This window comes from Dasypus novemcinctus, chromosome 9 (genome assembly GCF_030445035.2).
Source record: "Dasypus novemcinctus isolate mDasNov1 chromosome 9, mDasNov1.1.hap2, whole genome shotgun sequence".
NCBI lineage: Eukaryota > Metazoa > Chordata > Mammalia > Cingulata > Dasypodidae > Dasypus > Dasypus novemcinctus.
The window spans coordinates 102221457-102249201 of NC_080681.1; the positions used below are offsets into that span (position 1 = coordinate 102221457).

Consider the following 27745-nt stretch of genomic DNA (forward strand, 5'->3'; position numbering starts at 1 on the left):
GAAGTTTTAATCATTTAATTAATTTACACCTTTAAATGAAACACATACAGAGCTTTTTCATTGTGTCTCACTCAGGGCAGAGGGAATGTATTGTCCGTATCGACATATCAAAGACTCAAAAATTTAAAGAAATATATATATATATTTCTCTAACATTTTTATAGAAATTAAAAATCAGAGGCTTTTGGTCTCTCCGTTTATACTTGGTCAAGCTCATTTACCCCAGAGGACGAAAGATTGCCTCTTCCAGACCCTCCCTTCTCCTTCTTCCTCTGTCACACCCAGAGGGAGAACAAGGTCAGAAAATCCCTACTGGGGATGAGGAGCTACAGTAACACTGGAAGAAGTGGGGAGCAAAAGGGCACAGAAGTTAGACTCCCTCCCACCTCCTCCAGCTCCAAGGCTCTGGCCAGGGCCTGGTTTTACAGAAGCTTTGACAGTCCTGGTTCCTGGGGGCCTGGGGGGAAGATCAGGAGCTCTGACTAATTAGTGCTTACTGATTGTCCTCTTTCCCCCACTCACTGGCTAGGAGCAACATATACCCAGTGGCGGCTCTCCACTGCCCAAAGGGCAAGGAAGAACATTGGTTTATAGCTGCAGGAAGAAGACAGTAGTGATGAACTGAAGAAGCCTGAGAGTGGGACAGAGGAACCTGGGCTCTCACACCACACCTCCTATGTCCCCAGCTATTGTTCTGGGCAACGAACGGGGTGGGGGGTGTCCATCTCTGTCCTTGAAGGAGAGACCACTAAAAGCTCGGTTCTTTGCCAGGCTCAAGCCCGAGTCACAACTGAGGAAAGGGTGTTGAGAAAGAAGGGGTGGCCCTGGGTGGCAGCCAAGCTGCTGCACAGTGAGACACTAGGGCCACCTTTGCAGAGCCACAGGGGCCAACAGGGGAAGCCACTTACCTAGGTAAGTGGTACAGGCTAAAGTAGAAAGGTCCTGAAAACTGGAGGAGAGATCAGTAACAGGCTGACGCCTGGGGCAGTAGCCCAGCCCACTCCCTAGGAGCACTGTGTGCCCTCCTCATTGACAGCAGCAGAGTCTAGATAAAATGCACCTTTGGCTTCCCATCCTTGTCCCTCAGCATCAGTTCCCCCCAGTGGAACCACCCCAGAAAGGACACGTGCCAAGAGGAGTAAAAAGGACAGAGAATACAGTCCAAGGGGCCAGGTCTGGACCTATTACCCAAATAAGTTCTCCCCCACTGCTGGACCCTCCCCTCCTTCAACCGCCTCAGTAGTTCCTGCTGAGCTGAAAGGAGCACAGCCCTGCCACAGTCCATGGGCTTCTGCCTCGGAGTGGCCACCCACCCCCCAACCTGACCAAATGAAGCACAGGGCAGCGGCTTGGCTCTGCCAAGTGCCCACTGAGATGACGTCCTACTTTCTTCATCAGCTTTCTGAAGACAGAGAGCCTGTGCACTCTCCTCTGGTTCTTCCTCCCCCGACCCATTTGGGCCCTGGCAGTCTCCCACATCTTGTTCCCTGCTTGGAGCACCTGGCAGAGCCCAGAAGGCAGGAGGGTGGTTGGTGGTGAGTTGAGGCACAGGAAGGTTAACCCCTGCTGCACCTTTTGTGCTTTGGAATTCCACCGCCCTGCCCCTGCCCCCAGCCTGGGAAGCCTGTGGGAATACATGAATGGCTAGTCCATGTGCAGGAACTAAGGGGTCAAGTAGATAGGAGACAGGAGGGAAGACAGATTGGTCCCAACCCTAGAATGAATGCTGCCGCCATGTAAACGGGCCCTCTGGAAGGTAGCTTCACAGGCCCTGGAAGATGGGCAAGCAGCCACTTTCCAAAAGTGCTTGGATTCTGGACTACAGGATGTGCATGACTCTGAGCTCACTCTGACAGGGAAAAAAACTCAAGTTGAGGTTTCCCTGTCCCAGCTCTGATCTCAAGGCCAGCAGGGGGCGCAGCCACCCACTCCCACCAGCTACCTCTTTCCAGAAGAGGCTAAGGCCTAGACTTAAGTGGCAGCTGCCAGAAATGAGTCCATCTGGGAAAAGGCATGAGGGCTGGATGACTTGGAGGACAAGGAGCAACACCAGGCTTGCATAAATACTGAAGGCCGTGGCGGTTAAGGCTGCAGGCGTCCTCTCTGTTAGGTTAAGTGTCTGCCATATCCTCTCGTCCTTGGAGCTGCTCAGGTCCCTGAGAGATTGTATTCCTGGGCTGGGTCAGCAGTGCCGTGCCTGGTGGTCAGACCAGCTCTTTCTGTGGATCTGTGGGGAAAAGAAGCACCACTCAGCAGGGGGCCTCCCAGCTTGGTTCTGGCCACTGACAAGCCAAGGCACATCCTCACCCAGCCTCTTCCCACCCCTCAATGTACTAGCATGACCACACCAGCAGTGCCAGGCTAGATGCCTTTAAAACGCGGCTCTGCTCGAGAACACGGTAACGTAGGTACCACTGCCCTGCACTTTACAGGAAGGAACATCAGGCCAGGACAGGGTGGGTGAAATGGCACATTTGGAGTTCAAACTGAGTAGGTCTCCACTGAAGCCCCCCGACACCAGCCATTCACCAGAGCTCATCAAGGGGACGGTTCACCTTTCCCAGGCATCCTAAGACAGGAAAGGCCTTTAAAGATCCAAGCAGCAAACCCCTAATGGTGAGATCAGTCTCCCTTATACCTATTTCCCATCATCAGTGAAAGGACCCACTCCCCACCACTGCCCACTGTACCTGAGCCAGCGGGGTCTCGCTGCCTCTCCTTTGAGTCTGCCAGCTGCACAACACCTCCATTTTCCGCCGGCTCCCCCTTAGTCCTAGCCTCAGCATGAGGGAGCCCGTTGGTGGAAGGGGCAGTAAGGGGCTCAGCCCGCGGAAAGCTAGGGGAGGTGGGTGGGGGTGTTCCCATGGAGGGCTTGCGTGCCACAGGTGGGGGCGCCTTAAGTGGTTTCTTTGGAGCCTGAGGTGGCCGTTGCTCTGAGATGCTCTGAAGTTCAGCCACCAGATTCCGCTGGAGGTCAGCCTGGGTCTCAGGTGACAGGGGCCGCTCAAGCTGCAGCTTCTTAGTGCCCTTGGAGAAGATGAAGCTGGCTGTAGAGGCCGGGGACTGGGGAGGCCGCGGCTCCGCCTCAGGCGGTCCGCCGGGTTGGGCACCTATGGGGCCCTCGCTGACTGCCAAGTTGGAGGCCTTGAGTTGGACGGCAGCATGGAGCCCCGAGGAGGGGGCAGGCGCAGGGCTGGCCCGCCCTGACAGGGACCTTCGTAGGGGCTTCTGGGGGGCCGATGGCCCTGATGCTGGGGTTGGAGCCCCTGTGGAAGCACCCACAGAACGCAGCCGCACCATCTGCAGGAGCGAAGGTGTGACCAGGGGTGTGCCAGTGTCCTCTCTGGGAACCCCACTGCTCTTGCTGCAGCCCACTGGTTCTTTCCTAGGGAGTTTGGCCAGCTCGGGGACAGAACTCGTAGGAGGTAGAGCTGGGGGAGGCTCTGGTGTACCCCAGGGCTGGCTCTGGGAAGAGACGATATCTGAGGGCAAGGTGACCAAGGAACTGACAGGCTCTGAGAGGTCAGAAGGGCCTGCAGGCTCAGGGCCAGCCAGAGAGAAGAAGGCCTCCTCGGGTGGAGGGAAGTCAGCCATGGACAGATCCTGTTCCTCAGGTGCAGGAGGTGGGGGTGGGGGCCAGCTGGGATCTTGGAGGGGCTCCCCAGCAGCCTCTGGGGTAAATGGAGCCTCCTCAACCACCTCTGGCTTCTTAGAGGGTGGAGGGGGGGGATGGTAAGATGGGGGTGGGGATGGTGGGGGCGACCGGTCTTTGGAGACCACGAGAGCCTCCTGTAGTGGGGTCAGGGATGTCTGGGGAGTGGCAGTCAACTCAAGCTTGCCATCACTGGTCAAGACAGGTCCAGGGACCCCAGAAGGGGTGGCCAGAGCAGGAGCAGCTTGACTGGGGCTCCTGGGCTTTGATGGGGGCGGGGAAAATGGGGCAGGCACCTTGGGGTGGGGAGGGATGACAAACCTGTCACCTAGGGGAGTAGACATCTGTGGACCAGAGCGGTCTGAGGGGGCCGGGTCAGAGGAGGAAGAACACAGAGATGTGAGGGAGGAGGAGACTGAGGCCCCAGGAGAGCGAAGGGAGGCGACACGTCCTGGCTTAGGGGGCTGGGTCTTGCCTGGAGAAGCGGGGGCACCTGCCAGGCCTTTGGGAGGGAGGGTAGGGGTACCGCTTTGGCTTGAGTACCCACTAGAGGGTGAGAGCGTCCGTTCTGGGGAGCGTGGTGGGCGCCGGGAGCCACCTGGAGACAAGCCAGGCACCCAGCTGCCTGTTGAGCTGGGTGGACAGGGTGCTGCCCCCACCCCTTCTGACCCACCAGTGGTGGGCGGCCGAGGTAGCTGTGGCTGCTGCTTCCGCTCGGGCTTGGGAGGCAACCCCAGAGGCCCGTCGGGTGCTGCCGAGGCCCGCTGATGGAGCGAGTGGGTCCGGCGGGGAGGCGGCGGAGGCCGCTTCAGTTTCCGCAGGGACACGCTCCGGCCAGACGACTGCCCGCTGCTGCGGATGCTGACCGTGTCTGAGGCCTCGGCAGTGCTGCCCCCACTGGGAGAGCCCCTCCCGCTGCCGCCCTGGGGAGGTGGTGCCACACTACTGCCAGCCACGGAGCCCTCCGGCCGCCCTTCTGAGCCGCCCTTGGAGGAGAGGGTGGAGCCGTCAGACACGATGGTCTCCGAGGACTGAGAGTGGCTCCAGGTGTCACTGGAGGAGGAAGGGTGGCGGCTGCGGGGCCGAGGGCTTGAGGCCGAGGAGAAGCGGCCCAGCGAGCGGATGGAGGCCGGGCTGGCCGACAGCAGGCTGCAGCGGCTCAGTGTGCGCAGGCTGCAGCGGCCCAGGGCCACCACATCGACTGTGGGCGGCAGTACAGCGTGTGGAATCAGCTTCGACAGGTAGGTAGCCTGGGGCGAGATGGACATGGCCGGGCTCAGGGGCTCTGGAGGCCCTGCCCCTCCTGTCAGCCCAGGCACTGCCAAGGACTTGGGCCTGGTCAAGGGCGAAGGCCGGGCTCCTGTGGACCGGCCTACGAGGGTGTCGTCCCGGTAGACGCGGTCGATATGGCACTGCAGCACGGCCTCTGTCTCGGTGTCGGCCTCCGCCGCTGCCTCCAGCGCCTGCAGGGATACCCGGGCTCCTGTCCCTGAGGCCGGGCCGGCCAGGCAGCCGTCCACTGTGGGGATGCGTACAGCATCCCGGGAGCGGGGAGGTCGGGGAGTACCCGGTGCCTCCCGCTCATTCCGCAGGCCTGGGACAGACAGGGAGGAGGCAGGGGTCAGCAGGGAGGGCCTGGGCAGGCCTCGTGCCCGCAGTCCCCCTAGACCAGGCTTACCGAGTTCCTTCTGCACATGCTGTGGCAATCCCAGCACCGTGCTCCGCCGTTCTCGCCGCCGCCGCCCTGACTTTCCAGATGATTTGGGAAATGAGTCATGGGGTCGGAAGGTGGAGCCTGAGGCCAGTCCAGGAGAGAGAAGCCGTTAGAGCAGAGGGTCTCAGGGCACATTCTGCAAGTGCTACTTTTGTAGAATAGTAATAAGAGCTCCATGAAAAACGATGTCTGTAGTCAAATAGCCGTGTGCAAAGCTAGGTTAAACAGAGCTAGAGGTGTTTTACCTGTAAGACTTCTAGGCTTTACTAGATCAATAATGATAATTTTCATTTACTGAGTACTTACTATGTGCTGTTCAGCATACTAAATACTTAACATTCATTCCAATGAGGTAAGTACTGTTCTTATCCTCATTTTTATGGCACATCAAACTGAAACTCAGGGAGTTAAGGACTTGATCGAGGTTACACAGCTGCTAAGTAGCAACACCAGGCCTCAAACCCAGGTTTCCCAACTGCAGAGCCTACCCTTAACTGCTCTGCTTCGCAGTTATGGAGGATCATGAATCTCTCCACGAGAACACAGGGTACTGGGTTTCCTGAGTTCAGTGCATCAAAGAGTCTTGGGAAATGCTGGATTAGGAGGGAAAGGGGAAACTGCAGGTGCTGGGACCTGGTGTCACCACCTCTCCCTTGCCCAAGAACCCCAGCAGGTAAGCAGGCACCTTTGCGCTGGATCATCTCTGAGCGGATGGAGAGAGCATCCTCTGCCGTGGAGCTCTCAGCTGTGTAGGATGTGGTCTGGCTGCAGAAGGAGATGCTGTCTTCACTCAGCTCCGTCTGGGAGGACTGTTAGGGAAAGGAGGAGGTCAGGACTTGGCCTCAGAGCCAGGACCACCCCAGAGGTCTGAGTGGGGCTCACCATGGCCTCCTCAGGGCCCCCCATGTGAACCTTAGATGCACAGGTTCCTCTCCCCCAATATCACCTAGTTCTGAGCGGGCATCAGCTGAAGAAACCCTGGAGGGGTCATCTGTACTCTGGCCCCTTCATGACACAGGGAGGAAACAGACACCCAGACATACTTGCCAGAGGTCAAGCAGAGAGAGAAGAGTAGAATCAGGACTGAGCTGGGGGGCAGTGCTCACCTGAAGGCTCTGGGTGTCTCCATGGTCCCAGCCACCCTTGTTCAGCTTCTGTTTTTCTGGAAGATATTAGAAGGGTATGTTGGTCTAGGCCCCCAACCTTGGGTGCAGAGGGAGTAGCGCTGAAGAGGAGGGGAGGGTTACCTTGGTGCTGCAGGGAGCGGAGCCCCTCCTGGGCCTGCGTGTGCAGCTCCTCCAGGTGCGGCGGCCGCCCGCTGGGGAAGAAGACATTGTCCTGGTGCTCATCCCCTAGAGATCCTGGCCCCTGGCCGGGCCCTGCACTTAGACGTGTGTCACTCTCAGACTTGGCAGAGCCTGGTGGGTGGAGCAAGGGAAGTGAGGCCTGGTCCAGGTACCACAAGAGCACCTACAGTCCCCAGACCGCGCATGCAATGCTCACTGCTCCCAGCGCTCATGCGCAACATGCAGTTCTGCGGGATGCCCTCAATGCACACAGCCCCAGGTCCACACACAAATCAGACCCAAGTGTACTCACATCTGTGTACCCGTACCACACAATGGGACCCATATGGGGCACCATATACAAAGCACACAAGGCCCGCCTGTTTACACATAACACCCACAGGCTGCAGTCTATATACAGATAGCACTCAATATAAACACATCTGTATACCCATGTCACACACAGGGCACATCCAACTCTCGTGTATACCCACAATGCCCACAGCGCCATTCTTTAAGTACACAAACAGGACGCAGGTACACACACAACTTTGTACCCACACCTGACTCAGGGCCCAGGCAAAACTTCCGCAGTACACACACAGCCCACAGCAAATACAAACTACTGTATTATTCCTTGGCCCAGCTCCAGGAAGAAGACACCAAGGGAAACAGGGAAGGGGTGGGGGCTGGTAAGGGTCCCAGAAAATCCTGGAAGGGACAGACCATGGGCATGGCCTCCTGGGTCCCAATGCATCCATGTGGCTACCCCTCAGTGGATGGGCAGGGGAGGGGAGAAGAGGGCCCCAGGTGTCCCACCCCCAGTCAAGGGAGCTCCAGCCTTTCTGGAGGGAGCAGTCCCAGGTAGCCCCCTCTCCTTGAGGCCCAGCCTGGCCCCCGTGCAATGGAGACAGGGATCCATTACAAAGGATCCTATTACAGGCCCGCTGTGGGGGGAGGGCTGGTCATCTAATCAGAGGAGGGGGAGGCCTGTGTCAGCACTTTGCAGGCCCAAACCCCCTTCAAATGGAACCCACAACATAAGCAAAAGCTCTGCCATGTGACCTTGGCAGCACCTTGCAGAGGGGCAGGGGGCAGAGGGACAGAAACAAAACAAGCCCTTTAAAGAGCCACACCCCAGGAACAGGGCTTCACTGTCCTCCTTCCTCAGCCCATGTTTCAACAGCCAGAGCTCCTGCCCAGGGACTGCGCAGGAATCCTAAAGGTCACAGCTAGGAAGTCTCTCGGGGGATCTTCCCGCTCAATCCCGATTTTATATGTGGGAACAGGCTCAGAAAGGGGAAGGGCCTTGCTTAAGGTCACCCAGCAAATTTCAATCAGAGCCAGGACTGAACTCAGGGTTCTCAGAGGGACTTTATGCCTTAGGGACCCTCTAGCCTCCCCCAAAACCCAAAAAGCACTGGCCTCCATGTCTTAACCCAGTCCTGAGGGCCCGCCTAGAAAAAGGAAGTGGGTCCCTTTAAAACTTCTCCATACCCCAGACACATAATTTCACTGCCCATACTCCCCAACTTCCAGTGGCATTACTTTCCCCCTCGTCTCTGCTCCCCACATCCCATTCTCCCTCCACACAATGCTCGCCTGGGAGGGGGCTGCCCTACCTCTTTGACATGGGGTATTGGGTTGTACCCAGTAAGGTGTGGGTGTCCCTGGGAGGAGGCAGCCTCTTCCAAGGGCCACAGACTTCAAGGTCAGGGACACCTGGACCGTCCTCCCAGCAGGAGCAGGGCCCAGACAAAGGCAGCAACAAAGCAGCTGGACAAAGGCACACGGCAGACCCGAGAGTCTGACCACAGCGCTGCTCCCCAACCCCATCCCATTACCCTTTCCCACCCCCATCCAAGATAAGGGTCTTGCAAATAGGGGTGTCCGGGATCCCTGCCCCTCCCCCTCCAGCCACACCCACTCACCCTTCTTAAAGAGCCCCAGGAGCACCGGGAGGTGGCGGCCCAGGAGCACCACCATGACTGCAGGCGCCACCCGGAGCTGTCCCCTATCCCAATCTTGCCGGAAGCCCAGGTGGCACCTTCACCACAGCCCTGCGCCAAAGGGGACGCGAGCTGCTCGCCCGCTGCATCTGCAGCTCCGGGCGGAGGAGGGGGAGGGGTTGCTCTCCCGGTCCTCCTCCCACCTTCACCACTGATCCCGCCCATCGCCTCTCAAGTGGGGAGGTGGGGCAGGAACCACCCCAGACTGGGAGAGGGAAACTGAGGCCCAGAGCAAGTCCTTGTCTGAATATTCAAGAGCCAGAGCTAAGGCAGGGGTCCCAGATACCAGACGGTGGGTGGCCCTCCTGCTGGTGGGGTTATTCCCTGGGGAAGGAGCTCAGCACCTGGAGCAGCCAGCCAGGAGCCAGGGCTGCCTGAGGGTGGAAGTCCCCAGAGAAGTGGAAACTGACCCAGGACCCAGTACAGGGAAGCCGGAGAGATGCAGTCACAGTGGCTGGTGGTAACCATCTCTCGCGTGTATGTCAGTCAAGGGCCTTCCGAAGGACGGACTTTCCACTTTGGTAATGTGACACCAGAGGTCCAGAGAAGCATAGTGAGCTCTCCAAGGTCACACAGCAGAGGCAGGACTTGATGCAGACCTCCTGCTCCCCAAGCCCAGAGACTGCTGGATTACCAGACAGGGAGAAATAAATTAGCCTAAAAATGGCTCACAGGTGAGGGCAGTAAGAGTGGGAGTGGGAGGGTGCAGGGAGAGGGACTGGGAGGGAATGCAGGTCCAGGTTTAAATCCCAGCTCCATCACACAGCAAGTCCTGACCTCACTGGAAGGCAAGGCCAATAACTCCTCTACAGAAGAATGCTGTACCCATGCATTCAGTCAGCAGGTATCTATTAAGCTAGTACTGGGGGCTATAGCTAATAATGGAGAACTTTGTCTTGTTCACCATTATGTCCTCAGCACCTAAATCAGTGCCTGGCACATGCTATGTGCTCAGTAAATATTTGATGAATACATGAATGAGGAGAACAACATAATTTCAGATAGTAAAGACTGAAAACACCAGGAACTGGGAAAGGAGGGGGAAGCTTTTAGACAGTAGTCAAGGAAAGCCTCTCTGAGGAAGGGGCAGGAGAAGGAGCCATGGAGGAAGCTCTGGGAAGACAGCCTTCTGGCAGGGGGAGCAGCAAGTGCAAAGGCTTGGGGGGGCGGGGTTTCCAACCGAGAGGATGGCAGGTGATGGGGGTCACTGGAGGACAGGGGCCTGGCCAGGCAAGGTTTGGATTTTATTCAGAGCCCCAGAAGGTGGGTCACTGAGGGTTTAAGCTGGGTAGTGACAGTGTTCAAAAGATCCCTCTGGCAATGCCAAGTCTACAGAAGAGAGGCTCTTAAACTACACTGCTGTTTCCCAGCTGCCCGAGGCACCTTCTCCCTGTGGGCCGAGGAATCTAAGTATTCGCCGTGGTCCCCACGCAGCAGCCCCTTCCCCATCTGCTGCTCCATCCTACCACGAGCCTCACCTCTAGGAGATGGGACAGCCCTGCCTCTCTGGAGAACAAATATTTGTGGAGCTCAGTAGTGTACATCTACCATCTTACTGAAATCTAAGCAACAAACCTAAGTGTGGGGTTTTATCCCCATTTTACAGGTGAGGAAATGGAGGCGAGAGAGGGCAAGCATTATAAAGCTGGTGAGTGGCAGGGCAAGGTTCACCCTCGGGACGACCTGCTCCGTGGATGGAGCCTGCGTCCCCTGAAGAACCCGGCATCCCTATGCATTGGAGGCTCCTTGACCGTGTCTTCCCATCCTGCTCAGTCCCAAACACACAGAAAGGAGCAGCAGACGACCCTTCCGGTGATTCATGCCAGGCACCATGCCAGGGGCTGGAGGAAGGCAAAGCAGTCTCTGCCCTCACGGATCTTACAACAGCCCTTCAAGGCAGCTACTGGATGGCACTTTCCTAAAAATTGATTACAGACCTGTGAGGCTCAGAGTTAGGTGACTTCCCAAGTTCTGGCTGATTCCGAAAGTTGAAGCTTTAAGCACTCAGGACACAGTCGCCCTGGGCTGCCCCTGAACCGGGGAAACTAAGGGCTGAGCGCCTGCTAAGTTGGGTCCCAGGCCCACAGCTACAAACTCCCCAGAGGGATGGGAGTCCTTCTACTTGCTATCATCTGGTTACCCCAGCAATAACCCCTCCCCACCCACAACATGGCCAGCGCCTTCCCAGGCTCACGCCTAAACACCTGCAGCTTGCTTAGGGGGCAGCTCGGGTGGGGTGGGGGTGAAAGAATCGGAGGTCCAGGAGGGTAAGGACCTTGCCCGTGCTGTGCTCCCAGGCTCTCTGCCCCAGCCCAGCCCAGAGACGCAGCTGGGGGAAGCCAGAGGGAAGCTCCTCACAGCCTCGGCCTCCCCTCCTCCCCACCTGCCTGAGGGGGTGCTTCCTGGATGGAGAAGACATCCCGCTCCCAGCTACATCCCAACACTCAGGGCAGGTGTGCGGGCAAGCACCTCCAGGATGCCCCTTGAGGGCCACCTCCACAGGTGGGCACTCTCAGGACCACGTCCACAAAGTACGCCCAGGTCACCTGGGTCCCTGCCCTCCCCACCATGAACTCAGACCCACGCAGGGCCCTGCCTGGTGTCTGCGTGTACACGGAGGTAGGTGTGGGGACCCGCCACTCTGGGGCTTTCCTGAGCCCGGGGAGGGAAGGTGTCGGGGAAGGAGCCCAAGCCCCCAAGGCCACGGGCACATTTGTGCACATGCGTATGCGCTGTCTTGGCAACATCCTCCACCGGGTAAGGCCTCGACCTGCCCCATTCCAGAGCAAGGGGCGGGGGCGGCGCGCCCATGGCCTGGCAAGCCTGACTCAGGGGAGAGGAATGAGGAGGGAGGGCACAGCTGCCCAGGTGGCCACGCTCAGAAGCTGGAGCCGCTGGGCCTGGGCCTGGGCCTGTCCTGGCTACCCCCGGCCAGCCCAGGAGCTCCTCGGGCTCAACCCCTCACCACACAAGTGGGCAGAGAAGACCTGGAGAGGGCCAGGGCCCTCCTGGGGTCACGAATTCTAACGGCAAGAGCAGAATGCAAAGTGTATGTGGATTTTATTCTCACAGAGGCAGGACAAAGGGAAATGAACCTAACGAAAGTTTTCAGGGTTCCGAAAACACTTTCTGCCTCATAAACCATTTCTGTCTCAAAACACATCTGTGTCATAGAACCCCAAACAAAAAACCTAAAAGTTACATGTGAAGTCCCCTTTCTACAAATGAGCATAAGGAGTCTCAAGGCAAAGTGACTGCTCAAGGTCAACCAGCCCGGAAGTGCCTGATACCAGATTCAAAAACTTGGGTCCCCTCCAAACCGCCTTGGTGGTCCTGAGTCTGGGGAAGTTAATGGGAAGAGGGTCATGACCTCAGCCCTGTCCAAAAGGAGAAAGTGCTGCACCCCACCCAGCAAAAGGGGAATCCCCCTCCTTCCTGCCTCAGTGTTAACTCCACCCCAGCAGGGGCAGAGCTGACAGGCCGGTTCTAAGGTAAATACTGGGGGCGGGGAGTGCCGGGCACAGGAAGGAACGGATCCCATTCCTCAGGGTGCCCCCGGAACAGGCAGTGGCGCAGTAAGGAATTAGTTACAATATTAATAAATGTCATAATGACTTCCCGGGACAGAATTTGCTCCTAACAATGACATGTAATAATCCCTTTTGGCCAGGGTGCATTTCTGACTTTCCCAAGCCCTTTCCTTTGTTCCTTCTAGGCATGATTATCCCCATTTTATGGATGCCAGAGAGGCAGCCACTATGAAACCCCGAGAGGACAGGTCATCTGGATTCCTGGGCCTGGACAGATGAGTCAGCCTCTCAACCTCAGTCTCCTCGTCTGTGAAGCAGAGACAGCAGAGACCCCACAGGGTGCAGAGGAAAGTTAAAGGAAGCCATGCAATCAGCTGAAACGCAGTGATGTAATCAGAAGGAGCCTCCGCCTCTGGGAGGTGTGGGAGTAGGTGAAGGGCCCTCTCAGTGCCCCCTGCCTTTCCACTCACAATGTAATGATAATAAACCAGCTTTTATTGAGCACCATTTGGTTGAAACCCACACGGTCTTATTAAATGCTCCTCACCATACAGAGGTGCTGCAAGGGTTTGTGACTTGCCCAAGGCCAAACAGCTAGGAATGGCAGAGGCAGGGTGGGAGCTCGGCTCTGTGTTCTTTCCATGCCACTAGAGGCCTCCTCTCCTGCCCACTTCCCTGCTCTCTCTGAATCTCAAGTGGTGTTAAAACACCATTAAGATAAGGTCTGATAAGGGACACTTAACCTACCTCTCCCTGTCTCTCCTCGGTGACCTTGCCCCCCTCTGGCAGCTCTCACCCCATGTTTGGGAGCCAAGGGGATTGCTGGCCTAGACCAGATATTCCCAAGGGGGTAAGGTGGAGGGCGCACTACCCCAGAGTCAGGCCTCCTAAGTCAGTTCGCGCTCTAGCTGCCCCCTGACTGCAGCATGATCTTGAGCCAGGCACTGCCCTTCTCTGGGCCTCAGGTTCCTCAACCATGAGACGGGAAGAAGAGTAGAGAAGCGATCTGAGGAGCCCTCGGCATGTACAGCTCTGGCCCTGGAAAGAGGGCAGTGGTTCCCCACTTGGGATCAGGGCCTAGCGCAGCAAGGGGTTCAGCTGATCTCAGATCTCTCCGACCAGTGAAGGCCAGGACAGCCTCTTATCTGGAAGTTCAGGGTTCACACAAGCAAGTCCGGATACACAGCTGATCACAAGTCTCCCCGCAGGGAAGGGGTGGAGACATAGGACAAGGAGCTTGGGTGGGGATGGGGGGGCCTTCTCCCAGCTATGAGCCTTACTAAAGGCCCTAAGCCCTTAGGTCCAGAGGCAGAGGGAGGGATGAAAAGAATTCTAGGTGACCAGACTCCACTGAGGCAGCCCCTTCCTCTCACTAGCGTCATTCTCCTATCTGCAAGATGGGATAACAAAGCCCATCTCGGGAGGCCGTGTGTGTGAAGGCAGCAGCACACTGCATGGGAACTGGGTTCCCAATTCACATACTCCACCATTCCCCCAACCTGCCCAGGAACAAGCACCCCACTAGCCTGGAGAGGGGAGGGTTGGGTTGGAATCCCAAGAACTAAGGCCAAAAAATCCAAGCAGGTTCAGTATTCCCAGCAGTCGGCCTCTCCTGGTTCACCTTTACTCTCTCTGTCCGTCAAGGGCATTTGAGCCAACAAACCAACCTGGTTTCCCCCACCTCCTTGCTCCCTCTCTGAGCCAATGGGGGCTTCGACACATGGTCATCAACCCCTGCCGCTCCCCTCAGTGCTTCTTCCACCTGTGCCTCCTTACAGAGTCCAAGTCTTCTACAGCCTCAGGCTTTCTTTGCCCAGAAGGATTATAGGCTCCTCAATCACAAAATGAAACCCAAATTCTGCTGAAGGGGTTAAGGCTCAGGCTTTGGAATCTGATAGGCTTGGGTTTGAATCTCAGTTCAGCCATATCCTTGCTGTGTGACCTTGGGCAAGTGACTACACTTCTCGGAGCTCCAGGTTCCTCATCTGTAAAATGGGAAGAATAATTGCTTCTAGCTTGTTGTGCTATTAGAAAACAAATAATTAATCAATGTAAATGACAGAGCAGAGGCCTGGCTGGCAAATGGAAAGTGCCTTATTAGTACATTATCATCTCTGCTACCATCTCCCAGCCACGCAGCCTCAAGCAGAGCCTTCCCTGACCCCTCTTGCCCTCACTCCCCAAATCAGATCAATCCTGTCAATTCTGCCACTTTCTCCACATTGTCTCTGCAGCTGCCATCTCTCAACTCCCACAGCCTCCACCCTGGCCCCAGCCCTCAACTCATCACCTCTCCCCTGAATTACTGCAACAGCCTCCAGACTGTTCTCTGAGCTTCCACTCTCAACACCCTGCTCCCCCAACCTGTCCTGCCTGCATCTGCACCAGCCCTGAAGCCATCTCCCAAACACACCACTTTTGTAGGCCCCTCCCTTGCTCAAACACCTTCATTGGTTCCCTATGGCCCCTACACTCCAGCCCTCCCCACTCCACTTGCATTCTCTCCCTCTTCCTCTTCCAGACTAAACAAATGGTTGGTACTCAAGCCCCAAACCCCGACATCTGAGCCTGTGACCACAGAGGCTGAGGCCTCAGACCCCTCAGCACAAGTACAACCCAATGGATGAAAGTTTGCATTCTAGATGGAACCTCTTTTCCCCCCAGGCACAAGGAAGGAGCCTCCACTACTTTTCTTTCCAACCTCCACCCTGAAGCTCAACTCCATGACTTCCTCAGCTGAAACACATCTCACTGGCTCTCATTTAATCAACACTCCAGCACTAATTCCAATCCTGCAGTTACTTCAAAGACCAAATTAAGGCCAAAACTCCTCAGCTTTCTAAAAGCTGGCCCCAATCCAGAAACCTTTTCATATATAGCCTAGAACATTAACCAGTTTCCACGCTTACTTCTGTGTTGCCTTGACACTGCTTTGGGGTTTTTTAGGAACACCTTGAAGCCTGGTCGCCTCCTGAGTTGCAGCAGGGGCTGGAGGGGCATAGGGCTGCTGGAAGCCTCAGGCCCAGGCAGGAAGGACCAGCGGCCAGGAGACTAAGCACAGCTTCTTATCTCCTTCATCTCCCACCACAAATGGTCACAAGGCTGAGCCCACAGTTGGTTCTCAGGAAACCATCAGATCAGAGGGGCCACCAGAGGGTGGGCAAAGAGCCCCAAGCCTGCCCCTCAGTGCAGATTCTGGGCAGGATGTGATTCAGGATTTCAGGAACAAGGAGAGTACTGGAAGGCCCTGGAGTCTCTCAACACCCACCTTCTGGAGACTCCTCAGGGAGAGTACCTGAACATAATCAGCCCTTTCCCTATGTTCATTTTTTAAATTACTACTCCTCAAACCACCCCAGGCAAATGACCTTGGGCAAGCACCCCCATTCTCAGGATGTCAGACTCTTCATCCTTGAAATGGCTAAGGTAGGGAGAACCTCATACACTGGAACAGAAGGGTCCTGAGAGGTTGCCCAGGCAAGCCCCCTCATTTCAGACAGGCCCCTGAAGAGACAGGTCCAGAGAAAGGAGAGGGATCTGTTCAAGGGCACCAGAAGCCATGTCAGAGCCATGCTGAGAACCCAGGGTCCCTAATCCCCAGCCCAGGCTCCTTCCATGGCACCCTGTTTGGAGTGATGAGATCATCTGGCTCCTTCTGAACCTCTAGGAATGTGAGCCATCCTGGGAAGACACTGGTGGATTCTCCCACCACAGCAGGGGGCTCCCCCACCTCCCCTCCCCTGGGTGTCCCTCATCCCTCCGGGCCAGCAAGTATCTCTAGGGTACCGCCTCAGTGTGAAACCCCCTATCTTCCCGGGGGGGGGGGGGGGGGGAGTGGATAATGCGGGCACAGATCTTCCACCCGCCCCTCCCCCATTTCTGGTTTCACCAAGGGAGGGGACTAGGCAAGGCCCCTTCATAAGCTCCCGGGGATACCCTGAGCTGCCGCACCCGCTAGAGGGAAAACGAGGAGCCCGAATTCCAGCCCCGGTGTGGGAAGCTTTCCCCATTCTCCCAGTTGGGGGTTGGAACGTGACCCGCGGAGGGATCCCGCAGCACGTTGGCGAAGCTGCGTTCCAGCTCGGTGGCTGCACTGAAAGGAAGGGAGATGCGGCGGCGACCGCGGAGACGGCGGTGGGGCGGGGGGCAGCTGGGGGCCGGGGGTGAGTGGAGGGGGAGTGCCCAGAGAGCTAGTCCGACTCTGGATCGGGCCAGATGGAGGCAGTCCTTTGCCTCCAGCCCCCAGTTTCCTGCTTCTCCCTCTACCTTTGTCTCCCCTCCCTCCAGCAAACTTCCTGCCTGTTGGGGGGTAAAGCCCAAGGAACGAGTGTATGTGGGTGTACACGTACCTCAGGGTGTTTTTGAGTCTGAGGGGGGAGTCTGGGTGGTTGTGCAGTTGTGTACATCTGTGCGTCTGCAATGCTAGGCACAGTGTACCTACATGACGGATGTGTGTGCACGAATTTGTGTGCCGGTGTGTCTGAATCTGAGCGTGTGGTGTCGTTTGCGTGGCTGTGTAAACCGTAGGCAGAGGTATATGTACCTGTGTCTCAGGGTCTGGGTGACCTGCATCGATGGTGCGGGGGTGTGTGATTGTGTATGTGACTTTGTCTCCATGTCCAAACATGAGCCGTGTTGTGCGTGTAACCTGTGAACATGCGCGTCCGCCCAGGGGTACCCGAGTGTACGTTTGTATCTGTGTGCGTGTGAGGGGAGGGGTCTTGCGGCGACTCCCGGCCCCCCACACCCACGCCCACCAAGCCCGGGAGGGGGAGCGGCGGCGGCGGCGGCGGCAGAGGGACCCTCCTCCCCGCCCGCCCCGCCCCGCCCCCACCCGGCCCCTACCTGCCGGCCGCTTCGCCAAGCGCCCGAACCGCCAGAAGCTGCGGGCCCGGGGGCCGCCGGGGGCCTTCCTCTTGTGGTGGGAGTTGCCCATGGCGGGCGCCGAGGCTGCGGGAGCCCAGCGCGGCCCAGCCCGCCGGCCGGCCCGCAGCCCCGGGAGCGAGGCAGGAGGACGCGCGGGCGGCCACCGCGGCGCCCCCGGCCCCGGCTCGGCTCCGCCCCCGGGCTCTGCGGCCAATGACCAGGCCGGGGGCGGGGCCGGAGGAGGGGCGGGGCCTGGCGCGCCCCGCGGCTCCGCCCCCACCTCCTGCCCCGCACAGGGGAGACCCGCAGCGCCGCCTCGCTCAGAACGCTCCTGGAAAAGCCGAACCCCCCAGGTGGGACAGGCGGGGCCGCCCGCTCTCCCAGTCCAGGGGCCTGAAATGGCGCTGGAAGCACGGGGTCCTGGCCGGCCAGGCGGCGTTCTGTAGCCCTGCTGTTGCTAGGGCCCACCAGCCACGAACCCATGAGTGTCACCTGCCTGTGTGTACGAATGGATCGCTCTGACTGTATTTCTGTAGTAATAGTATTAAAAATAATAGCAGCACTCTTTTATTTAGAGCTTATATGTGCCAGGCACTGTGCTAACTGCTTTCATGCATTACTTCATTTCACCCGCACAGCAGTCCTGTAAGAGTAGCTACTACAATCATCCCCTTTTCACAGATGGGGAAATTGAAGCTCTGTGAAGTCAACTGACTTGTTCAAGGTCACAAAGCCTTAAGCTACAGAGCTAGGACGCAAACACAGGCTAACTCCAATAGCCACTGCTCCAAGGTACCACCGCTCCAGCTTATTATGTCTCTGCATGACCGTGAAGGAGGTCATGTAATTGTGCATTTGTGTGTAATTGTGTGCCTGTGTGTATATGTAACTCTGTACTTGTGGGTTTCTTTGTATAATCATCTGTGTAGTGACTGTTATCTAATGGAGACTGTTTTCATTGGTTTGAATGTGTGCTTTTGTGTACCTGCCTATATAATTGTGACTGCCTCCCAAGGTAAGCTGAATATCGTTGACTTTTGTGTGTGTGTGTGTAACAGTCTGCCTATGTGCACGTATGTGTAAATATCTTTGTCTATAACCATGTCATTGCATATGCTTTTTTAAAAATTTTTTATTGAATTCTTTTTTTAAAAAAAATACATAGATCACAAAAAATATTACATTAAAAAATATAAGAGGTTCCCACATACCCCACACCCCCAGTCCTCCCACATCAACAACCCTTTTCATCATTGTGGCACATTCATTGCATTTGTTGAATGCATTTTGGAGCACTGCTGCAATGCATGGATTACGTTGTAGTTTACACTCTTCCCCAGACCATTCAGTGGGTTATGGCAGGATATATAATGTCCAGCATCTGTCCCTGCAATATCATTTAGGACAACTCCAGGTCCTGAAAATGCCCCCACATCTCATATCTTCTTCCCTCTCCCTGCCCTCAGCAACTACCATGGCCACTTTCTCCACATCAATGCTACAGTTTCTTCCACTACTCGTCAGAATAGTTCTGTAGTCAAATACCAGTAAGTCCACTCTAATCCATATTTTATTCCTCCATCCTATGGACCCTGGGATGGTGATATCCACTCCACCTTTATAACAAGAGGGGGTGCATGTGCTTTTGTGTCTCTGACTGCATGCAAGTATCTACATTTGGGGAGTGTGTGTGTGTGTGTGGTGATGGAATATATAGGTAAATATATAGAGAAAACACCCATGTCTGTGCTTTGGAGCTGTGTGCCCCTCACTCATCTCCGCTTTGTTTATCAAAGCCCAGGTCAAGTCTCACCTCTTCTGAAAGCCTTCCAGGTTGCCCCTAGGCTCTCACCTATGTGTCCCCACAGATACCCATGTGCCTGGGGACCTGCCCAGGGCCCCACCAGCTGGGCAGCGACTCTTCTTTACCCAGCTCTGCCCTATCTCTCCAACTAGGGGCAGCGTGGTGTAGCGGAGAGAGCTCTGGGCTGGGAGTCCAGAGCCCTCAGTTCTAGTCCCCATGTTGCCCATCATTTCTGCCACCTGGACAAGCCCCTCCACTACACCACGCTGCCTCTTATGCCCAGTGGCTCCAGGACATCTGTCCCCTCCCTGCAAAATGGGATGAGCAAAAAAAAAGCTGATCCTGACTCTTCCCTGAAACCATCTCTTGCTAAGAGTCTGATCTAAGGTTGACAACAGTGTACTCCCTGAGGGCTGGTATTTTATTCATCCATCCAGAAAATACTCATTAGACATGAGAGGCAAATTGGGTGCACCGGTCTCCCCACATACACAGAGAAGAGATCCTAGTGTCAAAGCTGGTGGATACCTCAGAGATCTGCTAACCCAATGCCCTTAATTTAAAGATGGGAAAACTGAGGGCTATAAAGGAGACAGGTAGTGAGGGGGTGCAGAAGGAACAGCCAAAGATAAAAGTCCAAGTCTTGGCATGAATTGAGTGAGAAGGGAAGCAGACTTGGCCCAATACATAGGGCGTCCGCCTACCACATGGGAGGTCTGCGGTTCAAACCCCGGGCCTCCTTGACCCGTGTGGAGTTGGCCCATGTGCAGCGCTGATGCACGCAAGGAGTGCCCTGCCATGCAGGGGTGTCACCCGCATAGGGGAGCCACATGCACAAGGAGAAATAAATAAATAAATAAATCTTTTTTTAAAAAAGAATGTAAAAAGCTGCGGGGCCTTGGCTGTCACAGGAGGCTTGGCAGGAGCTGTCCCTGCCTACAACTTCAGCCTCATCTCCAACCACACCCCTCTCATCCACAGAGCTCCAGCCACACAAAACTGCTTGCCACTTCCCAGGGAAATCTCCAGGCCTTGACACATGCTGTTTGCTCTGCCTGGAAGGCTCCTTCTTCCCCTTTGGCCTGGAGGATTCATTTCCATCCCTCAAGGTCCTGTTGGATGGTCGATCCCTCCATGAAGTCTTCTTGCATCCCAGCCTACCTCTGCTTAGTTCTCTGTGCTTCCACTGCCATTAGTACTGCCCTCTGACCCTGCACTGACCACCCTGCCCGTGATTATCCAGCTATTCCCAGGGGTGCTCAGCACTCCCAAGTAGCCCAGCACTTGCCTGGAGACATGGAAATGGTTGGTTGGTTTTGTTCCAACCAGAAACAAGTTCCTCAAGGGCAGCGGCTGTTCCACTCCTCTTAGTAACCCCAGGCTCACCATAGTGTCTGGGAGTCAGTAGGTGAACTATGGTGATGGTGGTGCCTGCGCACTGACGAAAGTGGTGACAGTGGCATACTGGCGGAGGTGGTGACGAGGCACAAGCAGGAAGTCCAGGGCACACTCCTAGTTCTATATATTTTCACTACAAAAGCTGCGCTTAGGAAGCAGACTTAGCCCAATGGATAGGGCATCCATCTACACATGGGAGGTCCACGGTTCAAACCCCGGGCCTCCTTGACCCGTGTGGAGCTGGCCCACGTGCAGGGCTGATGCGCACAAGGAGTGCCCTGTCACGCAGGGGTGTTCCCTGTGTAGGGGAGCCCCACACGCAAGGAGTGCACCCTATAAGGAGAGCCACCCAGCGCAAAAGAAAGCGCAGCCTGCCCAGGAATGGCGCTGCACACACGGAGAGCTGACACAACAAGATGACGCAACAAAAAGAAACACAGACTCCTATACCGCTGACAACAGAAGTGGACAAAGAAGAACACGCAGCAAATGGACACAGAAAACAGACAACTGGGAGGATAAAGGGGAGAGAAATAAATAAAAATAAATCTTTAAAAAAAAAAGCCGTGCTTGCTCCAGCATCCTGGGTGAGTCTGGGAAAGGGCAAGTGACAAGTGATAGAACTTCTGAAACTGCAGCACTGGGCTTGAGTGTCACGTGACCCTCTTAGGTAAAGGTAGAAATGCTCACCTGGGCAGGAAGAGGCCCTCCTTGGAGCCAACCCCACCAGAAGCCTCTAAGGAATCCTGCACTTTGCCACAGAACAGTGAGGGGGGTTTCACCCCTCCTGCCCTAGGAAGCTGCTTCCACCACCTACCTCCTTCCACCCCCACCCCCCATAAGCCAAAGAGCTGAGGTGGCCTTGGGGTCTGCAGATGGAAGGTGGAGGTGATGGTGTACCTGCTCTCCCCACCCTGTCATCCCCACACTGTGGCCTAGACAATACACAATGCCTCCTCTCATTAGTTTTCTTCGACATGTGACAGGTCAGGAGCAGCTGAGACAGCTTTGAGAGTTTGGGGAGAGGGGGTTTTCCAAGAGGCAGGTGGAAACAGACAATAGTCTGGATCCTTCCGGCCACAGGGTTCAGCCACCTCAGTTCAGCAGACCCTGCTGCTGGGACTGGGGTTGAGGGGATAGGGTGGGCACGCTATCCCAGGCCCAAGGGGAATTTCCAGGAGAATGCTAGGATGTGAGCAGCTGGGATGAGCCTCTGAAGGGGTGGGGTGCACGGGACAGCAGGCTCTCCTGTTGCTGCTCATCTCTTCCCACAACCCCTACAGAGGCGCCCCTCTGGGGCAGGATTTTCCATCTGCACAACGGCATGGGGGAGCCGGAGGTCGGCCTGGCAGGTATGGGCTATGGCTCTGCCTCTGATGCTGGCCAGCTGTGTGACCGTGAAAAGTCACTTCCTCCCCTGGGCTTCGCTGCCCACCTGCGTGTGCCACGAGAGCATCCAGGATTCAGAGAGGCCCGTGCTCTGGGGTCCCAGCTCCAATCACCCTCCTATCTACCAAAGCCATCGAGTGCCAGGCCCAGTGCTGGGCAGAGCTGAGGAAGAGACAGTCATCCCAGCTCCTCCCTCAGAAGAGGGCGATATGGCAGTCCTTGTGCCCCACAGAACCACAGCCCCTAACAGGTACCTTGCCCGATTCCAGGGCTGCAAGCCCTCTCAACCCCAGCTTCTGCTCATCCCTCAATTTTAGCTCATGTTACCTCCTCGGGGAAGCCTTCCCTGGTGCTCCAGGAATCACTCTGCTTCTTCTTTCGTCACAGTTCCCAACCTTTAATTACTTCAGTGTCTGGTTACCCCGCTAAAATGTGAGGTTCACGAGGACTGGGAGCACATGGCAGTACTTAATAAAGATGTGTGAAATAAATGAGTATGGTCCCCCTCCCACCATGGAGGAGGTGGACAGAGATTTGCAGAGTGGCCACCCTGTCACACTCTAATTGAGGAGTCCCAGACTCCTCTGTGGAAACCTCCTCCACACTGGATGTGTCCCACAGCAGAATGGAGCCCTGCCACCATCACATTAGTCCAGGCCCCAAGCTACGGATATTGAGATGCTGCTACCCAAGAAGGTGGCTACAGAAACACATCCTGTCCAACTCCAAATCCCTTGAGCATCCTGCTGCACAGTCTGGGCACCTTAATCCCCCCTGGGACAGAGATGATAACACTGGAGCCAGGCCTTGAGGGATGCATAGGAGTTCACTAGATAGAAAAGGGAAGAGAAACACACTCTAGGCATGGGGAATAGCACATGCAATGGCATGCATTTATTGAAAGGCAAACAGTCCTAGTAGCTGCCACTTAGCAGGGAGACACTGTCCTGACATGACGGAGGCAGAGAGGCCCACTACCCAAAGTGCCTGTTGGGCCTCACTTTACTCTAGGGCCACACAGACCCCTTCCTCAGCGTCACTCATGCTGGACTCTCCTCACTCTATGACATCCAGGCAGTGAGTCCCAAAGTCTTGACATCACTCCTGCCCATGCTCAGCCCCCTGACAGCTTGCTCTTTCGTCCTCAGACCCAGAGAATCACAGAACTGGAAAGGGCCTCAGAAGCCATTAAAGCCCCTCTGTGTCTGGCCCAAGGTTGGACAGCAGAGCTGACCGCAAACTCAGCTGTCTCCCCACAACCCCAGGCCAGAGGTGAGCTCGTGGGGTTAAGTCTGCATAAGAGAGACCACACGCAGGTCATCTGTTCCTAGATTCTCAGTGTCAGAGTCATCCCCAGTCCCACCTCCCAGCTACTACCCTCTGCCAGAGAGAAACACTCGGGAGAGATGCCAACCCCTTCCCCAGAGCTTGTCCACAGCAAGGACACCCCTACAGAGTCAAAAACGCACCCAATATCATGTTATTTTGTTTGGAAAGAGTGAGGCATTTGGAGGCAGATTGTGCACTGCTACGCTGTAAGCATCACTGCCACCTGGGTGGGGCCCTCACCTGTCCTGTCCTCAGGTGTCCTCACGGCCTTGACTCTTGCCTGGCACTGTATAGTAGAAAATCCTGTCTTTTTCTAATGAATGGAGCTGAGTGACCTTGAGCAACTTACTTACACCCTGAGCCTATTTTCTCCCCTATAAATAGTGATAACTGCCTCCTCACCGGGGGTCGTGAGCACCACAAGGGGAGATGTTCATGGCATCGCCTGGCCAGGCCCCCACACACAGCAGCCTTCACATCACTTCTCTTCCCCTTCAAATGAGCCAGGACCCTGTCCTCCTTCCACCATCTGTTCACCTCCTCCAGAAAGGCTCCCTTGATTATTTTCTGGGCTCCAGTCCTGGCACCTGTCCTAGAAACACTTCCTCTCCACATTATTTGTCTAGAGTCCAGTTGATATTTCTGGAGAACACGGATTCCTGTTCTGCTCTAACTTTTTCATATGCTCCCCCGCTGGACAAAGATAAGACTCCACTTCCTGTGGATCCCCCCAGTAATCATCACCACAGGTATCTGATATGTAACCAAGTACGTTGTTTTCCAAGTGGACTTTGCGAACGTCCAAGTCCTCAGCATCACAGCCGCAGAAACCTGCTACCGTCTGGTCCATGCTTCACAGCTCACAAAGCACCTGCATGTCTGACATCTAATTTCTTCCTTGAAACACCCCTGTAAAGCCAGGATTTACTATCCCTGTTTTACAGATAAGGAAACTGAGGCTTGGAGGGGTTCATAGCCTGCCCGTGTGACAAGGCTCAAGAAGGGCAGACCAAGTCAGCAAGGCTGTTCTGTCAGCCTCAGAGCCCACTCCTTTGCCCTCAGGGTCCTTGGAGCTCAGGTGATTAAACTTACAAACACAAAAATAGCAACCCCTTGCATTTCTGTGGTGATGGCACTTTCATATAATTTTCACATCCTCTCTTGTGAGAGACAGAGAGGTCACAGATGCTTCAAGGCAATGTCCGGCCAGAGGATCACCCCTGAAAGAAGGTCCCCTCTTTTCTCCCTGAGACAATAAGGGAATCAGTGAGCCCACAGGGAGGAGGTGGCTGGCCTAATGTCACCGGGCTTGCTTGTGGCTGAGCCAGGATTTACACACCCATTTGCCTGGCTCCGGTACTCTCCCTCTCTATCAAGTCACCTCACTTCTCTGGGCCTTTGCCCATCTGTAGAGTGGGCTGGATAAGAACTTACCTTTAAGCCTTACCCCTCTGGTCCATGTCTGAGGCACAGTCAAAAATAGTACCAGGTTTTTTTTGTTTTTTGTTTTTTGGGTTTTTTTTTGTAAAGTTTATTTGGGGAAGGAGCTTACAGACACCAGGCCATAAAGCATAAGGTACTTCCCTCACCAAAGTCTATTTTCACATGTAGGAGCAAGATGGCTGCCGAAGTCTGTGAGGGTTCAGGTTTCCTGGGTTCCTCCCTTCCAGAGTCTTGCTTCTTTCTGGGTTCAGGATTCTTCTCTTCCTGGGGCTCCAGCTTAAGGCTGTTTTGAGGTTGGGAAAACATCCAAATCAAGGCACTTTCAAGGCAATGCTTTCTTCCTGAAGACTGGCTTCTGGGGCTGACTGATGGTGGTCCTTGACCCTTAGCTTGTCATGTGGTAAGGCACATGGTGGTGTATATTAGCCTCCTCCTTCTCTTCTGGGTTCCACTGACTTTCAGCTTCTGGCTGCTTCCTCGGTGACTTTCTCTATCAGTCTCAGTACCAGTTTTATGACCAGTACTGGTCATAAAAGCAGCACCAGTTTTGCAGGCAGAAGACCTGGGTTTAAATCCCATTTTAGGCAAGTGAATCACTTACTCACTTTGAACCTCTCAACGTTTTCATCTGTAATTGGGCTCAAATGAGATAAGGGATACAGGGTGCCTGACACATTTAGAATAATCAAAAAATATCAGATCTCCTCTCTTCTCCTAAGTATGTTCAGGGTGGTGAGAGGAGCAGAGAAGTCTCGGAAGACAAGAGCTAGAAATTCTATTCTGAGCTAAGTTTTCCCACCTTTAGAGTGGAGGAGTCAGATAGAGGTGTCTAGAACTGCATAGCCCTTGGGTCTTTGGTTCAGAGCCTGGGATGGAGGAGATAATGACCTCCCCCAGAAAAAGGCCCCTGGCTTCCAGGAATTTTCTTTCTATTCTTCCCCTCCACCTCCCCAATCTCCATCCTGAACAGCCTCCCCAGAAAGAGTTAAGCCTTCTTTGGGTTTCCCCTCCCTGGCCAGCGGTGCCAGTAGAGATTAGAGAGATCAGATTTATTTCTCTTAATAAACAGAGAAGTTAGTCCAGGCGGGTGACAAGGAAACAATTGGAATAATGGGAGGCTGGAGCAGAACAGAGCAAGACTTCCTCCAGTCGTATGTACCTGGGGCCAGCCCCAGAACCAGCGACACAACGGCGAGGGGCAGGGTGGTGTTGCTCACACACGTGGGCTCAGATCAGGCTGACCTGCTGCCCGGAAAGCCCAGTGCCACCCGATACCGGGCACAGGGTGGGGGAAGCCTGGCCACTGACCCAATGACCCCAAACCCGCAGTTAGAGGAGGGACCTTCAGAGTCAGCTTTCTCAGTCCCCTGCCCCCAGCCAGGTCTCCCAAGGGAAAAGGGTTCACTACCCTGGGGTTCGCACCAGCTTTCTGCCTGCCAATCCTGACAGTCTGACGACAGTCCATCCTGCTGCAACTGCAGCCCATTGCCTCTTGAGTGAGATGGGGTGTCTTCAGCTCTGGACACACTCTGCATCCTGGGGGAGCTGCAGAACCCTTGGCAGCATCTCACCCAAACCCCCACCGAGGGCCTGGCGCAGCACCCCGGGCCCCAGCACCCTGACTTCTATTTTTGGCCCTTATCCAAAAGGAAGAAAGGGCCGGATGCAATCACACAAGAGACTCTTTCACCCTCTCCCTGACCCCTCAAGTGTTTCTTCTGATTCTCCTCCAGAGGTGGGTAAAGGACACTGGGAGGGTAAACACAGGCGGATGGGATGGGCGGCACACACCGCCATTTCCCCACCTCCAGCACTGCCGCAGAAGGGTGGACAGGTAGACTTCTTAGGACACCAAGCCCCAAGGGGGCCCCACCCTCTAGCTGAGCCTCATGCTCCCCCACCCCCCAATAGCAGATAGGCACAGAGGGAAAATGACAGAAAAACCAAACAGCAAGTGGCCAAAAGAAAAGGGACCCCAGCAGGGAAGGGCCAGGTCAGCCTCCCCCGCCCTCAGCTGCCCATCCATCAGGCCAGAGGCTGTCAGCCAGAAGAAACACAACAGCTAATTCCTCCAAGTCCCCATTCCAGCCCAGGTTCAGCCTCTCCATTTAACTCGGGCCTCAGTTTCCCCCATCCATAACCACTTCCAACACTGACATTTTTTGGTGGGTTCTACCAGGGGAGCAGTAGTGACGGGAAAGGCAGTTGGTTCCTGTCAACTCACCACCTCAGAAGGTGGATGTTTGCAGTTTGGCCCAGGTGAGCAGGAGGGGGAGCAGGTGGGAAAAGCTAACACTGTTCACCTAAAGCATTGTGTGCTGGGGGCTGGGTCCTTTGTGAAGCTGGCAACTCAGAACCACCAAGGGCGCTGAGACCCCTTTTGAGTGCTGCTGACTCTCCAGACCCAGAGGGGCCCCCACCAGACCCAGAGAGACCTAAGGCCGCCCGCCTCTCCCACTGGCCGCAGGCCAGACTCAAGTCTCTGACCCCCTGACTCAGCAGGGAGCTGGGGGAGCCTGGGGGAGGGGAATTGCCTCACTGCCCCACCAGTCGGACGGCCAGCACTTCCTGCTGAAGCCAGGGGATCCCTGCCCAGCCGGGGGCCGTCCCCTCAGAGCGGGGGCGAGGGGCTGTGGCTGGGAAGTTCTGGGCTGAGGGTGCGGGATGGCGGGGCTTGGGCTGACCCCTCGGCTCCAAGCTCCAGCACCAGCGCCTAAGGGGTCGCCCCCCTCCAACCCATCGGGGACCCCTAGCGGAGCCACCGCAGCCGCACCCTCGGCGCCGCCCTGCCCAGGTGCCCGGCTGCCTTACCTCGGCCTTTGCCCTCGGCCCTCTTGGCCTTGCCGTCCGCCTTCTTGGCTCGGGGGGCGGCCGGTTCCGCGCCCTCGGCGCCCGTCGCCTTCTTCTTGCGCCGCTTGCCCCGCAGCCAGCTGAAGGCGCGGCGGAGGCCCGACGCACCGGAGCGGGACTTCTTCCTGCGCGGGGGGCCGCCCGGGCCGCCCGGCTCCTCGGCCGCAGGTGCGGCGGGGGGCGCGCGGGCCGCCATGGCGCGGGGCCGGGCCTGGCGCGGGGGTCAGGCCCCCAGCGGCGCGGCGCCCATGCGGCGGCGGCGGCGGCGGCTGGCGGACTGGCGGCCGCCGCGGGGGAGACGCTCCCGGAGAAAAGTTTGGGCGGTGGAGGCAGAGCGAGCGAGCAGGGTGCGGGCGGCGGGAGCGGCGCGGGAGGGGCCGCCCCGCGGCGGGCGGGGCGCGGAGGCCGGCCGGGAGGGAAGGAGCCGGGGGAGGGAGCGGCCGCGGGGCGTGAGCCGCGCTGCCGCCGGCCGCTC

The 27745-nt window shown here is 56.3% G+C and overlaps 1 protein-coding gene across 3 annotated transcripts; it reads right to left on the minus strand.

The window, feature by feature from the left end:
• NHSL3 (NHS like 3) lies at positions 1-27525 on the minus strand. 3 transcript variants are annotated; one of them, XM_058303961.2, is made up of 7 exons: positions 27232-27525; positions 6614-6784; positions 6473-6528; positions 6052-6175; positions 5331-5447; positions 2691-5246; positions 1-2227 (listed from the first exon to the last, which is right to left on the minus strand). In XM_058303961.2, exons 1-7 carry the CDS (start codon positions 27464-27466, stop codon positions 2205-2207), a joined length of 3282 nt encoding a protein of 1093 aa, XP_058159944.1. In that variant the 5' UTR covers positions 27467-27525; the 3' UTR covers positions 1-2204. The 3 variants fall into 3 exon arrangements, with proteins under 3 accessions (XP_058159944.1, XP_004471424.2, XP_071073663.1); XM_004471367.4 differs by lacking the exon at positions 27232-27525 and adding an exon at positions 17037-17238; XM_071217562.1 differs by lacking the exon at positions 27232-27525 and adding an exon at positions 8584-8733.
• Positions 27526-27745: the final 220 nt, after the last annotated feature.